Source organism: Schistocerca piceifrons, chromosome X (genome assembly GCF_021461385.2).
Source record: "Schistocerca piceifrons isolate TAMUIC-IGC-003096 chromosome X, iqSchPice1.1, whole genome shotgun sequence".
Taxonomy (NCBI): domain Eukaryota; kingdom Metazoa; phylum Arthropoda; class Insecta; order Orthoptera; family Acrididae; genus Schistocerca; species Schistocerca piceifrons.
The window spans coordinates 751,321,815-751,339,349 of NC_060149.1; the positions used below are offsets into that span (position 1 = coordinate 751,321,815).

The 17,535-nt window shown below is 39.7% G+C and overlaps 1 protein-coding gene across 1 annotated transcript in view; it reads right to left on the bottom strand.

Annotated features, from left to right (window-relative positions):
- Positions 1–17,535, bottom strand: part of LOC124723061 — a 193,739-nt gene that overhangs the window by 95,604 nt on the left and 80,600 nt on the right. The window contains exon 8 of the mRNA XM_047248239.1: positions 7,651–7,901. Coding sequence (XP_047104195.1) covers positions 7,651–7,901 — 251 coding nt within the window. The remainder of the gene's footprint in view (positions 1–7,650; positions 7,902–17,535) is intronic.

The following is a 17,535-nucleotide window of genomic DNA, read 5'->3' on the forward strand; positions in this document are numbered from 1 at the left end:
ATTGCCAAAGCTTCATCTGCAAATGTAAGATGACCCTACATTTTTTGCATGGCAAATTTAGAGAAAAACCTGATCTTATAATCAGGTAAACATGGTATACACTGCCAATATATATAGAGTACCATCTATCTCTCAAAAATCCTGTAACTTAAGCACTCCTTGTACACATCACATTTTTTTGCACTTGATAATTATAAAAAATTGTCAATTATTGTAGAACAATATTATGAAAAATAAGCTTTCAGTCAGTAAGGCCTTTGTCAGAAATAGGTCACACACACACACACACACACACACACACTTGACTGCAGTCTCTGACAACTGAAGCCACTGTCACGCGCGCGCACGCGCGCGCTTGTGTGTGTGTGTGTGTGTGTGTGTGTGTGTGTGTGTGAGAGAGAGACCTATTTTTGACGAAGGCCTTGCTGGTTGTAAGCTTATTTGTGACAGTCTTTTTGTTGTGTAGCGTGCGCGCGCGCGCGCACGCACACACACACACACACACACACACACACACACACACACACACACACACACGACAGAGTCTTCAGTTGCCAGAGACTGCAGTCACATGTGTGTCATCTATTTTTGATGAAGGCCTTGCTAGCTGAAAGCTTATTTTACGACAGTCTTTTTGTTGTGCCTATCTGCGACTCAGCATCTCCGCACTACACTGAGTAGCAACTTTCCTTTTCATAATATTGTTTATTACAACCTGCATTTTCCAATTGTTGTAGAGTCAGTGAGTCGGTACAGTTAAAATGTAAGAAACTCAGTTCTCTGCATTTCATAAAGCCTCCCAAAATAATTCAGGAAATCAAATCTGCAAAAGTAGCCCCATCATTTCACCTACACGAGATCAACTATAGGTCGACCATTTTTTTTCGCCCCACCACTTCTTGCATCTCCCAAGTAAAAATAAATACAAAATAAAAGATATTGTAAGTACCTAGATGTTAAGTACACATTCTTGCTAGGTTCACTCACACAAACTACATGATGGAAAACACAGACCTCACAATTATCTATAAATACTACATGACATCCTGCCATGGGGAACAAGATCATCACTGAACAGTCTCTATATCAATTAAATGGAATTCAGAATCATCCCACGTGAACTATAATGATTACTGTCACAATCATCTGCAATTTACTTAATAGAAAGTAAGGGCTTAATTTAAAAAAAAAAAAAATAAAAAATAAAAAATAAAAAAAAAAAAAAATGAAGTGGCATTAAGCTAAACAGGGTTTCTGTAAAAGGAAGGTGGTTCTTACAAAGGATCCACTCCACATCTCTCAGAATAAACGCTATAGCCAACAATTTTATGGCTCTATAACTGCATCATCATCTTAAATTACTATGATCTACATAGATTCCAGAACAAATACAGGTAATACAATGATAAAAGTATCAGAAAGACCGTAAAATTTATGCTATTCTACCCTAGTTTCTCTCATAAGGAATAAATAAAACTATGAGCTTGAATAAATTGACTGTACTGAGAACTTACTGACTGAAAGAATCCAATAAATTACCATGGAGGCAGATCACCAGAAACAAATGTAACTATAAGAGTGCTCCAAGAAAATACAAAGGGCTGCTGATATTCACATTACACACAACTGATTCAACAGAGATCACTTTAAATATCAGTTTGTGTGTGTGTGTGTGTGTGTGTGTGTGTGTGTGAGAGAGAGAGAGAGAGAGAGAGAGAGAGAGAGAGAGATTCTGATTCTGTTTACTGTGGTGTTAGGCTGACAATGAAGCAGTAGTGAAATATAGAAGGTGATGTAATAACAAATATCTGCTACACTGAGCAGTAGCTGATAACATCTCAATAAAATGTGTCACTTGCCACAAGCAGATGCAAAGTTTCACTATCAGCATTAAAACAAAATTAATAACATTACACAACCTAAAGTTTCCACTTGAACTAAAATAGTGTGTAAGTGACATACAAAGAAAGCTTTAATGTGGCATATCTCATCCGACTATGGTTCATTGCTGTCAAGACTGCTGACACTGTCACAGCATAAATGATGCTGAAATGAATCCTGTATCATTACATTTCCCACGTAAAACTGGAAGGGTGTGGCCACAGAGAATGTCAATCACAATCAGTTAAAAAATCAAACACTGCAACACAACTAAGTACATCACTATATTTTATAAATTAAAATCTCCTGCCACATTTTTCTGTTTGTATGTGAAGATTAATCTCAGGAACTACTGCAGCAATTTTTATATTGTTTTCACTAATATACAGTGTGATTCACGAGGAAGGTTTGTGAGTACAATTTATTAGCGCTACACCAGACAAGTTGTCCAGCTATTGGTACTTAGTGCTGCCCATGTGAAGTTGGCGCAGGTCGTTGGTTACATTGTCAGACAAATTGCAAATGATAGTTTTATTTAAACTTAGCTCAGTATACAACTTCAATGCTGAAACAGAAATTCATCGTGAGGAGACTTGCTCCTCTAACAACGGGCACAATGATGCTGGTGTCAACAAGGTGCATGGTATTTCTAAATCAAAATGTGATTCCCATATAGGGCGACCAGCTGTACTGAGTGTGCTGTCAACTCTGTAGATACCTGTTGTTCTTCCAATTTTCATCTATTTCTGTATGTCACTTTTGCATTTGCACAGTGATCAGTGACTGGGAATTAGGCCAAAACATAAATTTCATGAGGCAGAATTTTGTATTTCACCCTCCATTTTATGATCTTTCTTTTTGGTGCCATCATGATCAACAAGCAATCCAACAGGTAACTTTGACAATTCACAGTTTTACATAGGAGCCAAACGTCTACGGTTTCTTGATAGTTTGGCAGGTCAAATCTTGCTTTCAAATTTGCTGAATGTTTTGCACTTACCTGCCCTTATGTTATTCAGCTTGGTTTGCCAGCAAAAATTTGGCTTTGAATGTGCCACAAGGATCCTTGCTTGTGTATCATGTTGTTTGTTGTGGTCTTCAGTACAAAGACTGGTTTGATGCAGCTCTCCCTGCTACTATGTTCATGTAAGCCTCTTCATCTCTGAACAACTATTGCAACTCACATCCGTTAGAACCTGCTTAATGTAATCATTTCTTGGTCTTCCTCTGAAATTTTTACCCCCCCCCCCCCCCACACCTCCCTCTGATTATAAATTAACAATTTCTTGATGTCTCAGAATACTTTTTATAAACCAATCCCTTCTTCTAGTCAAGTTGCACCACAAATTTCTTTTCTCCCAATTCTATACACTATCTTTTCATTGGTTACACGATCTAACCATTTAATCTTCAGCACTCTACTGCAGCACCACAATTCAAAAGCTTCTATTCTCTTCTTGTGTGAACTGCTTATCGTCCACATTGAACTTCCCTAAAAGGCTACACCTCAGACAAATGTCTTCAAGAAAAGACTTCCTGTCTCTTAAATTTATATCCAATGTTAGCAAATTTCTCTTCATCAGAAACACTTTTATTCTCATTGCTATTCTACTTTTTATATCGTCTCTACTTTGGCCATCATCAGTTATTTTACTGCCCAAATCACAAAAAACACACACTACACTGCGCGACACAATTATAGGGCCACTTTCTTGAAAATCCATCTTTTCTCTCTTCTGTCCGATTGTAACACAGAAGTTCGAAACTTGGCTCAAAGGTTGCCTACAACATTCCTCTGTAATGGCGCAAACGCGCAGTACTGTGACGTCACCCTCAGACGTGACAATGCTCCAAAAAGTTGGGTTTCAACACATGCAAAAAATAAGCCAGAGCTCATAAGTTCAAGTGAGGTGTAAGATGGGTTAATGATGTCACACTGGCACCAAATTCACCACAATTCTGCCCAATGCCACTGTGGACATGTCACACGAAAAGAAGGTCATCACATCCCCTCTTACCCACATTTCACACCTTCTTTTGGTGCCTCTATGATTTAGGTCAGTACTACAACACCCAGCATTGAAACCACAGTTTTCTTTTTGGTGGCCTGAGGAAAACATTTCAGATACACCACTGCTCAGTTTCAACATGAAAAGGCCTCAGAGGGTCGCATAAAGGACATCGATAAAGCCACCCCTTTCCTAGGGGGCATTGATTCCCACACATTTTGTGGTCGAAAACCACAGTTCTCAGTGAAATGAGCAAAAAGATGACATTCTTGACAATCTCTGACATTGCTAACACCCAACAACTCCCCCGTCCCCCACCTGGACAATTCAACCCTTCTCTAAGGACGTTATGGGTCTGCCAAGTGATCACACTCAGGGTGGAATTACTAGGGGCATTCAAAACCATTTGACAACATTTGAATGTGAACCAAAACAGCAAAGGGTGTTTATACTTATTCAGCCCTCCTGTTTCACACCCTTCCTGTGGAGATCGTGGAGGAGGCTGAGGTGTGCAACACTGACACATGTGTGACTAAAACGTTAAATGGTCCCTCTGAGATCCACCAGTTTGGCAACATCCTCAATGCCACTCACGCACCTTTGATGAGCACTTTAAATCTGTACCTGTACAAAGACAGCTAGTGACTGATTATTAGGTGCTGGTGTGACAGACAACTATTTCAACACCCTTGATCTGAGTGGCCCTATGTTGCTGAACTAGCAGCCGCTAGCCAAATGTGAAATCTAGCGGTTGTCCAACAGGATGATTGTCATGCTGGCACCCTATTATCAGTGACTGACTGTCTCTGAAGAGCTCGACAAAGGTGTGTGGGTGGCACCAATTGTGTTACCAAACTGGGGGGAGGGGCTGCATTGCAATGGGAGACAAATACAGGGTTTCAAAGAAATGACTCATTAAGTGTGTTGTGCAGTGTGCTTTTAGTGTCTAATTTCCTAATTTACTTTCCTCAGCATCACCTGATTTAATTGTTTCATTCCTCTACCCTTGTTTTGCATTTGTTAATGTTATTCTTATATCCTCCTTTCTAGACGCTATCCATTCCATTCAAATGCAGTTCTTTTGCTATCTTTGGCATAATTACTATATCAGCAGCACAACTCAAAGTTTTCATTTCCTCTCCCTGCACTTTAATTTCTACTCCAAATTGTTCTTTGGCCTCCTTCACTGCTTGCTTAATGTACAGACAGAATAACATCGGGGATAAGCTACAACACTGTCTCACTCCCTTCTCAAATACTTCTTTCCTTTCGTGTCCCTCCACTCTTATAATTGCCATCTGATTTCTGTACAAGTTGTAAATAGGCTTTTGCACCCTGTATTTTACACCTGTAACCCTCACAACTTCAAAGAGCATGTTCCAGTCAACACTATCAAAAGCTCTCTCTAAGTTTACAATTGCTAAAAATGTAGGTTTGCCTTTCCTTAACCTACCCTTTAAGAGAAGTCACAGGGTTAGTATTGTCTTGCATGTTTCTACTTTTTGCCGGAATCCGAACTGATCTTCCCTGAAGTTGGCTTCTACCAGTTTTTCCATTCTTCTGTACAGAATTTGTATTAGTATTTTTGCAACCATGACTTGTTAGACAGACAGTTCAGTAACAATCACACCTGTAAGCACCTGCTTTCTTTGAAACTGTAATTATTACATTCTTCCTGAGGTAGGAGAGTATTTCACCTGTCTCATACCTCTTGCACATCAGATGGAATATTTTTGCTATGGCTGCCTCTCCCAAGGCTATCAGTACTTCAGATGGAATGCCATCTACTATACTTGTTTGGGCTTAGCCCTTTCAGAGCTCTGTCAAAGTCTTCTCACAGTGTCATAACTCTAATCTCATCTTTATCTAGGCCTACTTCTTCTTCACTTTCAGTAACATTGTCTCCGAGTTCATTTGCTTTTAGCACCTCTGTATAATTGTTCCCTCTTTCAGCTTTCCCTTCTTTGCTTAGAACTGGTTTTCCATCTGAGCTCTTGATATTCATACAGCTGCTTCTCTGTGCTAGAAAGGCCTCTTTCATTTTCCTTTTGGCAGTATCTATCTTTTCCCTAGTTATACTTACACTTGTCCTGTGGCCATACCTGCTTGGCCATTTTGCACCTTTTGTCATTCTCATTTTTAAACGTTTGTATGCCCTCTCACCTGCTTCATTTGTGTCTATCTCGGCTATAATAAGTGTTCACTATGCTGCTGCACCACAGCTTAACTGCATTCCTATTTTCTTACTCATTGTTACACCTACTCCTGCATTACCTCTATCTGATTTCATATTTACAACCCTGTACTCACCTGACCAAATGTCCTGTTCATCGTCCCATCAAACTTAACTGATCTTCACTACATCTAATTTCAATCTCTCCATTTCCCTTTTTAAGTTTTCTAACCTATCTACCTGATTAAGGGATATAACATTTCACATTCTCATTTAACTGTAAAGTACAGCTGCATGTCCTAATGGCTGTAGTTCTCCCTAGGTTTCAGCCATTTGCAGTACCAGTACCAGCACCAGCACACAAGGCCACGATGGCTGATGTTACAAGACCAGATCAGTCAATCACCCAGACTGCTGCTGAAACTACTGAAAAGGCTGGTGCCCCTCTTTCAGGAAACAAATTAGCCTCTCCACATATACCCCTGCATTACGGATGCACCTACAGTATTGCTATCTGTATTGATCTAATGCTGCTCCCTCATTTGTATTGAAAATTTCCAGAGTATATTTTTGAGAAAGAAATTTAGTACACAGTAACCTGAATTATTAGCCTTCCACTTGTTCTAAACAGGTGCTTATCTCTGTATACAGCTAGCAAATTGATCTCTTTCCTCCTATTGTTCAAATGTGTGTGAAATCTTATGGGACTTAACTGCTAAGGTCATCAGTCCCTAAGCTTACACACTACTAAACCTAAATTATCCTAAGGACAAACACACACACACACCCATGCCCAAGGGAGGACTCGAACCTCCACCGCGACCAGCCGCACAGTCCATGGCTGCAGCGCCGTAGACCGCTTGGCTAATCCTGTGCAGCTCTTTCCTATTATTATAAAATGGTTTGACAATTTATATAATATATTACAAGCTGTCTCTAAAGAATTCCACAGCTTCGATGTGTGATGTGAGTGGCCAAGAGAAATGTAACTATTATTGGCTCCACTTTTTTCACTAAATTCAGCCAGATTATTTGGATTTAACTCTGTATTTGTCCCATTACTGAGTTTTTACAGCCGTACGCACATTACCATAATTAGAGTCCAACTTATCTCTCAGAAATATAGTCCACTCAGAATATAGGGTTTTGCTGCAGTTTATTTGTAATCCCAGGTAGCTTTCTGTTCAAACTATTGTATACTTGTTAATAGTGTTACTAAGCGAGAGTAATTTTGGGACGGACCTTTTCTAAATGTTTATATAGCAATCTCACATTAGGTTTACATTTTCTTTTTCTGATCTCTACAGATGTGTGACACCTCTATAGCCATTACAAATGCCTTGGCTCCCATAATGCTCATTGGGTATGCTTAGCACTGCACTAAAAATAATTTCAAATACAAAAGTATTACTATTTTCTCTTACATCTACCTGGAAAGTTACTTCACACACCAGCAATAGAAATCTGCAATAGAAATTTAGCTTACATTTTCACAAAACAAGCCGAAGTACTGAGAAAAAGTAGTTCTATTGCAGCCCATGAACAAATTTTAAAACAGAGCAAAAATATTTACATGTTTTTACTTACACAGTTCTGTCAACAAACTCCACTTCAGAATCAGCATGTTCACCATCTTCCAGTGGACTTTTGTGATTATCAGTTGTTGCAGCATTACTGGTTTCTGATATGAATCCTGGTGGAGGATGAGACATGTTGAGAACTGGATATGTGTATGCAGGTTTGTGCTGTTCTATTTCAACTTTTTCAAAAGGAGTCGGAGTAGTGGTTTTAATGTCACCTGCCGTTCTAGGATCACAGTCTGAAGTGAAGGGGTGGCTCTGAAAGTAAAGATACAGATTTCTAAGCACCTGAGTACAAGAATGTCCTCAATTACAGCAGTAACAACAAAAACAATAATTGTGATACAATCGATATAAGTCCTTTCTTGATGTTTAAAGATGTTAACAACTTGTGTACAATTTCAAACTTCGTGCATCTCGTTTATTCGCTTCTCCACTGCTAGTATCTTTGCCTTGGTTTTCATTTTATACTATACTTTGCTGAATGTGTGTCACTGTGTTACCATACACAAAACGAAAACATGTTCTCTGCAAAAAAAACACCTCAATAGGTTTTTGGCCCAGTCCAATACGTCTTGGAGTACTTGATGTTAGCAATTTGTTAAGTACAAATACTCTGTCGAAAGACTGCAGTTTCAGTGGTGGCATGGAAATGGATACAGCAAGACTCATAAACATCAGGTAAGTTGAAAGAAGAATCTAATTGGAACACATTGAGGTACAAAACAAGTGTTTGTTTGAGAGGTTATTTCAGGAGTATTTGATTATGTTGAATGTAAGTTAGTAAAACCCAAACGTAGTTGCAGAAGGTACATACCTGACAGAAAAATCAGTACATAAATCTGCTTTTTTTTTAAAAAAAAAAAAAAAAAAAAAAAATCCAGTTAGATGGTTATGTGACAGAACAGTTGATAATCTGACAACACAGCTGGTAGCTTATGAAATGACTTCATAAAAAAAAAGGACAGAAATATCTACATCACAAGGGACACAAAAATACAGAAGAAATATTGTACTGAGCTCAAGCAGAAGGAGAAAATAATATAATTGCTACAAAAAGGCAATTCATGTGATTGATGTTGAAAGTGGATAGCAGATGAAATGCCAGCAAACTTGAAAGTAGCTGCGATTCTTTAAGTTGACAATGTTGCACATATTTGAATATGGAGCTGCTTGCTGTAATATCAGTTGTGATGTAATCCGACTCCAATAACAAAAGATGGTAATTGGATACAGATGAAATCTGAAAATCTTTATACAAATAAAGGCCGTAAATACACTCCTGGAAATGGAAAAAAGAACACATTGACACCGGTGTGTCAGGCCCACCATACTTGCTCCGGACACTGCGAGAGGGATGTACAAGCAATGATCACACGCACGGCACAGCGGACACACCAGGAACCGCGGTGTTGGCCGTCGAATGGCGCTAGCTGCGCAGCATTTGTGCACCGCCGCCGTCAGTGTCAGCCAGTTTGCCGTGGCATACGGAAGTCCATCGCAGTCTTTAACACCGGTAGCATGCCACGACAGCGTGGACGTGAACCGTATGTGCAGTTGACGGACTTTGAGCGAGGGCGTATAGTGGGCATGCGGGAGGCCGGGTGGACGTACCACCGAATTGCTCAACACGTGGGGTGTGAGGTCTCCACAGTACATCGATGTTGTCGCCAGTGGTCGGCGGAAGGTGCACGTGCCCGTCGACCTGGGACCGGACCGCAGCGACGCACGGATGCACGCCAAGACCGTAGGATCCTACGCAGTGCCGTAGGGGACCGCACCGCCACTTCCCAGCAAATTAGGGACACTATTGCTCCTGGGGTATCGGCGAGGACCATTCGCAACCGTCTCAATGAAGCTGGGCTACGGTCCCGCACACCGTTGGGCCGCCTTCCGCTCACGCCCCAACATCGTGCAGCCCGCCTCCAGTGGTGTCGCGACAGGTGTGAATGGAGGGACGAATGGAGACGTGTCGTCTTCAGCGATGAGAGTCGCTTCTGCCTTGGTGCCGTGCAGGTGAGCGCCACAATCAGGACTGCATACGACCGAGGCACACAGGGCCAACACCCGGCATCATGGTGTGGGGAGAGATCTCCTACACTGGCCGTACACCACTGGTCATCGTCGAGGGGACACTGAATAGTGCACGGTACATCCAAACCGTCATCGAACCCATCGTTCTACCATTCCTAGACTGGCAAGGGAACTTGCTGTTCCAACAGGACAATGCACGTCCGCATGTATCCCGTGCCACCCAACGTGCTCTAGAAGGTGTAAGTCAACTACCCTGGCCAGCAAGATCTCCGGATCTGTCCCCCATTGAGCATGTTTGGGACTGGATGAAGCGTCGTCTCACGCGGTCTGCACGTCCAGCACGAACGCTGGTCCAACTGAGGCGCCAGGTGGAAATGGCATGGCAAGCCGTTCCACAGGACTACATCCAGCATCTCTACGATCGTCTCCATGGGAGAATAGCAGCCTGCATTGCTGCGAAAGGTGGATATACACTGTACTAGTGCCGACATTGTGCATGCTCTGTTGCCTGTGTCTATGTGCCTGTGGTTCTGTCAGTGTGATCATGTGATGTATCTGACAACAGGAATGTGTCAATAAAGTTTCCCCTTCCTGGGACAAAGAATTCACGGTGTTCTTATTTCAATTTCCAGGAGTGTAGATCTACAAACATTTCACTTGCGCTACTGACAGAAATAACGTATCACTTATTCCTAACGTCCTTACTGCCATAATTAAAAACAATCACATGGAGTGTGGCTTGTTCCAGCTCAACTTCTTTTGATAAGATAGAATGTCATTGCCCAACTTCTGGTAGATAATGTGCATAATTTTGCTTGCATGCTTAATATGAGGTTACATATATAATCAGGACTTCCATGATACATTAGCAACGTTGTTTGGGGCTGCATAGTAAGTTTGTACTTGGCAGCAGTAACAGTGCTGATGCTGATCCTTCTTCTTCTTCTTCTTCTTCTTCTTCTTCTTCAATCAGTATTAGCAGTACATTTGTTTACATGTAACATTCTACTGAATTACTTGAAGTTAGTTAAATGGATGCTGCTGAAACAATAAGCCAAGAGTCATGAAGTACTGACAGATTATATTCTTAATAAACTTTTTTTTTCTTTCTTTCTTTTTCCCTTGAAGGTTATAACGAATCACCCTACTCTATCACCACCTTTCTTTTTATAGAGATAACTGACACCATGTGTACTATTGATTCTTGCATAGGTTAAAATTATCTCAGCTGTTTCACTAAAAGAATTCATGCGATTTTGTATACGATGTATTGAATTTCAGACTAAAATGTATAAAAAAAGAAATTAATGTGTTACAATCGATATGTACTAACAGTCAAAATTATTCTTCTTTCAAAAATATTAGAAATTACAAAATTTCTGGTATATTTAAAATTCATATTATTAATTGTACACTCTAACTCTGATTATTGAATTTATTTCTTGATTTATGTATAAAATAATTTATAATTTGGTGAAGTTTATTCTTTGATAAAGAAAGTTTGTAAACTCTTTTGCCTTGTAAATTCTTTGGAATAATTTGAGTACCGCAGAATGTAAGTAGTGGTGGGCATGCCTCTGATGAAAGTAGACTTTTCTAAATTCGTCACCAACAATGTAATTACTGGTTGTTTTGAATGTGGAAAACGTAAAAACAGTGTGATGTTGAAAGATGTGACAAAGAATAAAATTCAAGAATAATATAGACAAATCTTCATCAGTTATTTAGTCATCAAGAACCTACAAAATCGAAATTTCAGCTGCAAGAATGTACCCCTAGACAAGACTCTGAGCCATCGACAACAACCAGAGATAATGAAGATAAGTAAATAGTTATTCTTTCATATATCTTATGCCTCTCAAAGCTTGCAAAATTTGTGCAAAGACAGGGAATTTTAAGAGTGATGTGTGGGAGGATAAGATTACAAGGTGAATTGCTGACATGCCTAACTGTGAGTAATACTATTACCATACACAGGTGTTCAAAATAAACATTTAGGTGTTTTACGAAGCAACCAGATGCAACAGCTGCATCTCTGAGCAGTTTTATTCTGGATCTCATACATAATGTACAACTTCATGTATCTCAAAATGACATTGTGTAGTAATAGAAACCTGTTTCACAAAATTTGTTGTTACTGTGTGTGTGTGTGTGTGTGTGTGTGTGTGTGTGTGTGTGTGTGTGCATCCCATCAACATCGAGGTCATTAGAAATGGAGCACAAGCTCGGATTGTGTCAAAGATGGGGAAGGAAATCAGTCATTCCCTTTCAAATGAACCATCCTGGCATTTGCCCAGAGCAATTTAGGGATACGAGTTTGAAACGTCACTCTTCAGAATGTGAGTCCAGGGTGCTAATCACCATGTCACCTCGCTTGGTAATGGAAGTTACAAATTTGTGAAATAAGAAGTGAACATATGGTTCCTACAAACACAGGAAATTACTATTATGGTGTTAATAATAATTAAAATTTTTGTTATGAGACTTTTTGTTTATAGGGCTGTGACTATGGTCACAACAATTTTATGCTAATATTTTTAACTTCAGCTCTCTCCCTCAAATAACTTATATTCTTTAGACTTAAGTGACTAGCCTTTATTACAAAATTATTTTCTAAACACAAACAAAGATTTTTTTAAATAAACCCTATTTGCGGTGTTGCCGATAGTGGATAATGCCGCACCAAGGTAAACCACTGCAAAGATGCTGCAAGTCCAAGTAGCATCATTGGCAGATCAAATCTGGACGAGGCGAGAGCCGTGCCTCCCGAAGCTGCCAGACGCCACTATGGTGCGAGTGTTAAAAAACATAACTGCAAGGATCAGGAGAGAGAGTTTTGTGTGAGTTCCAGCTTCGGCAAAATCTCTAGTTGGTGTTCTAATTCTGCCTCCAGAGCACAGAGTCAACACATTGGCACTCTGCTGAGCTATAACCCTTTGGCTGCCGCAGTTGCATGTGCGACTGGCCCGTCGAGCGTGCTCTTGAGGTCGCCTAATCCGTTTGTCTGTGCTGATAGCCATCTTCGCAGACTGCTGTCTGCCTGAGCTCTCTGCTTGACTGACCTCGCCCTGTGCTGAGTATTTCAGGAGCCAGTGCGATCACGATTGTCTGGCAGTCTGAGAGATCACCGACATTACAAATAAACACAGTGTATCTGGATATTTATTCCATAGCTTTGAATCTGGAGATGAATTGCACGGGTGATATAATGTACACTGAGACTGCCAATGCTGCTAACTCCTCATCAAAGGCTTTCTTTCTTCTGCATGAAGTTCTTGGGAACCACATAAGGTTTCTGTATACATCTGAATTTCATTTGATGTACTGATACTTCTGGGTCTGAACACTATGGGAATTAACTTCTGAGGTCATCAGTATACTGATACTTAATGTCAGTTTTTTGTACATAACTTATGATGTAAACGCTGGAGAATCCGTAACAATCAAACGTTGACATTCGTCTGTAATTTGCCCACAAACAACTTTTGACAGAAGAGACTGAATGCCAAGACACACTTTTTAAGCTAATTGCTATATTTTGGGACCACTAACTCAATAAATTACCTCCAGAAAAACTTCAAAACCAAAAAGTCAACATTTCTGAATTCTTTTTATACAGTAGAAACAGATGATGATGTACAACCTTTGTTTAAGAAATCAATAAAGAAATACTGAAGTTTCTACACCACCTAATTAAACGTCACTTCTTTCTTTGTTGAGGATTTTAACGATTTTCATTAGTCACAATTGAAACGATCGATATGAATAATTGTTTTATTTTTTTATTTGTTCATTATTGTTAAAGCATCCGGTCTGTGTGTGTCAGCGCACAGCGACTACACTTGCATTGTAGTCGACAACACATTGCGGCTTCATTACTGTCTCGACAGTCTTCCTGATGTTCTTTCCCATGGCATACATTTCTATAGTGTTACAGGTAGTCAATATCAACACTCCTTCCTTGTCCCATAGCTTGATGGCAAGCATTGTGTCAGTTGACATAAATTCAACTTCTCCTCGTTTCAATTTCTTCTGTAGCTTCGGCAAATTGTGTTTGTTGCTATGTACAGTTCTGCATGCTGTTGTTCTATGGTTGTGCAGCCAGAGGAACAAGTCTGGACTTGTATACCAATTGTTGACATACAGTGTATGTCCACGTTCACAGTATGGCTCCTTTAGTGTCGCCACTATACAGCGGGATGTACCCAAATTATGGACTTCAATTCCTACTGTTGTGCCCGTGTATACAATGTGAGACATATCCACTTTTATAGTCACGCAACACGAATTTCTTGATTCCAAGTCTACTTCGTTTCAAAGGAATGAATTGTTTAAAAGATAAGCGACCTTTGAACAATAATAGGCTTTAATTGTTGCAGAAATTTTTGTACAGATTAAACACACTGTGGAACACCATACAAATTGTATCAATTATTTTCCTAATTTTAAACAAACTGTCATCTCCATGACTAGCACAGTTGTCACTAAAACGCAACATTCTCAAAAGTAACATAAAACGGTCACGGAACATAACTTTGCTGAAAATTAGAGTGCTCAGTAGTACATTTTTGGACCAATAATTCCTTACCCTCAACTTCTTAACCATAGGCCACGAGAAGCCAAATACCAATAAAGCAATACAGTGTCTCAAAACCAGTATCTTCCCAGTTGGACAGTCGAGAATGAACTAATTCCGATATATTTTCCATGGCAAAAGTGTAAAATTAGTTTGTTTCAAGTGTTACAACTTTCACCAGACTTTTTGATTGAAATAGCATGAAGAAGGATATCACGCTTGAATCAGGTGCTTGTTGGCAATTACGCCCTGAAGATAAGTCATCAAATGCGTGCAGTGCCAAACTGAAATCACGCTTTTGCCAATCAAATTTGTCACTAAGGCGTGGTCTTTTACTGATCGATTCGTCTTCACTTTCAGTATTTGAAGATGCCACACCCAATGTCACTGTCACTGCTTGTGCGTATCTAAAGTATCTCTTCGCCAGTACAACCATGCCAAAGTGCCATTTCTTTGTGGAACTGTACTAGGTGACGTACATGGACGCATATTATTACGAGATTCTTCTGAAGAACCATCACCATCACTACAGTCTCTGAAGATGCCACACCCAATGTCACTGTCACTACTTGTGTGCATCTCCAGTATCTCTTTGCCAGTGCAACCATGCCAATGTGCCAATTCTTTGTGGAACTCAAAAAGTGGCAGCACTCTAAAAATCCTGTGGAATAGGCAGAAAGCTAAACACCACCACAGATGCAGAATGCAGATGGTCACACGAACCAGCTAGCGTGAATGTCAAACAGCAACCGTGAAATCCGACGGAAACACCACTGAGCGGCAATAGACATCCGCAAGACCACAGGTAGCAGAACCGGCTGATGGTAAATGCCATCATTAGGACTCAGGTACTGGCCAGGTCACGATGGTGAATGCCATCTGCAGTGCCCATGGGAAATACCACTGCAGCAACTAATGGCGTCCACAGCTCCTGCAGAAAGGTGGAGTGCGGCAGAATTTCACATCTGCAGTGCTCCAAGTGTTAACAGACTTGTATTTATACAGTGTGTTAACTTGTGCCCTACGGACAAGGAATGTTGATCTATATTCAGACATTCAGAATTCAAGACACACACTGATCATTATATGCTGCTCTGTGCCTACAGCTGTTTCTTGTCTATCGTGAATTGTATTTGTATATACTCTTCCACGTACGCTTAGTCCAGTCATAGCAGTGAAGAGCGATAAAGATTAGTTCGATTTTCTATTAAATAAAGTATTTCGTTATTTGACTGTTGGTGTTACTAAACTGACTTTTCTCTGTGTTCACCTTAGTGTACAAGCATAGAATACAATAGTATTTACTAAATTTCTTACTATTTTTAAAAACTTCAACCTCAATTTAAAATCTGATACTGCCAGAACTTCCACGAAAAATGTTTGTAACAATATTGTGGATAAATTGTTTTTGAGCTGTGGTGCAGCTTTTCACAAATTTCAAAATTTTATACTTCACAAAATACTCTTACATTAAGGAAATTACCTCTTCACACATACACCTTGCAAAATGACCATCGCAAGAAAAATTAGGGCTCACACAGACTTTTATCGACAGTCATTTTTCTCACACACCATTCAAAACAGAACAAGGAAAAGTGAGTAGGAGGGGATGACAATGGTACCAAAACAACTTTTTGCCAGGTACCATAATGTGGCTTACAGTATATAGATGTGTAAGTAACTAATGGAGCAACAAGCCACATTACCAATGAAATAACAGAACTTTGAACCATTTGAACAATTTTTGTCTGCAGATGGGCTTACTGATGAAGTGAGTGGTAAAGAACTGGATATTGAAGCAGAGGTAAATAGAAATTGGTAGAAACTGACACTGGGAGACGAGTAGTATGTGCCAAAGATTCAAAGTCATTTGCTTTCTGTTCATCCTGCACAGTACAAAAATCCAGATACTAAATTTGTAACATCAGTAGTAAAATACAGTTTCAAAATTGACTCAAATATCTTACTAGTGGGGATAGTAAATGGCTTATTCAAACCAGGTATGAAAAGTATTAAAGCCCATTTTCTTGCTGTAGTGAATGCATCCAATCAAGACAATGTACTACAGTTGCATCAACAAAACATTTGGACATCAAAATAAATATCACATGAAAGAAATTATTCACAAGGAGTTGAATCTCAATGCTGATCTGGGTTTCTTAGGAGGTTGTGTTTATGGAAAAGTTCATACAATTCCTTTTGGCAGAACAGAAAAAGCTACAAAACCAGGAGAAATTATATATTCATATGTTTGTGGTCCAGTTCAAATTTCTGGGTCCAGATATCATTATTCTGTACTTTTTAAATATGATTACACAATATTTCAATGTTTATTTGATCAGAAGAAGATACAAGGTTATTTGTGACTTGAGGAAATTTATAGCTGAACCAAAGACCGATATTTGTTAAGGTGCTTTTGAATGATAATAGCAGGAAATTTAGATAAAAAAGGTTAGAGGAATTCTTCATAAAGAAAGCACACTTCTACATTTGACAATGCCCCACACTCAGCAGAAAAATGGCTACTGTGAAAGCCATACTCTTCTCAAAACCGTTATAGCCATGACCCATGCTCATGATAACATCTAGTATCTGTTCTCTGAAATGGGATTCAACAACACACGTTTTAAATCTAACAGATTCTTCAAATGTATCTTAGGTATCTCCATACAAACTGTGTTATGTTAAGAAATTTAGAGCAAAGCATTTGCATATACACTGCCTGACAAGAAATGTGAAATATCTGAAGACACGGCTGGATGCCAGTTCTCTGTAACAGGTAAAACAGCCAGGAGTGTGCACTAGTGTTGTTACCAGACCTGGAATGGCATTTAAGAGGTGTGAACAGAATCTTTGAACGACATGAAGATGCTGCATATCTGTGTCATTGTCAAGGTTCCAGTCAACCACATCTGACCACAACAAGGGAGGAGTGTCATATTGTGCACCAAGCATGTCATAGTCTCTTTAAATTTGTGCCTTTCATCCAACAACAAAAAATGGACTCCAGCAATATTCTGTATTATGCTGCACCATCGGTCAGAGACCAGCAGCGGCTGGACTAAGGAATTACTGTCTCGTGCATCAACTACATCCCAGTGCCAGTACCAAAATATCAGGTACCAGTTACAACAGTTGTGGGCAAGTTTGCCTAAGGAGAGGATACAATGGCTTACCAAATCAATTCATTCATCCGTGCCAGATTGAGTGCAATGTCATTTTGGTAAGTTGTCTCATACTACCATATTATGTCTAGATTTCACTCAATATAGTAATCACTGG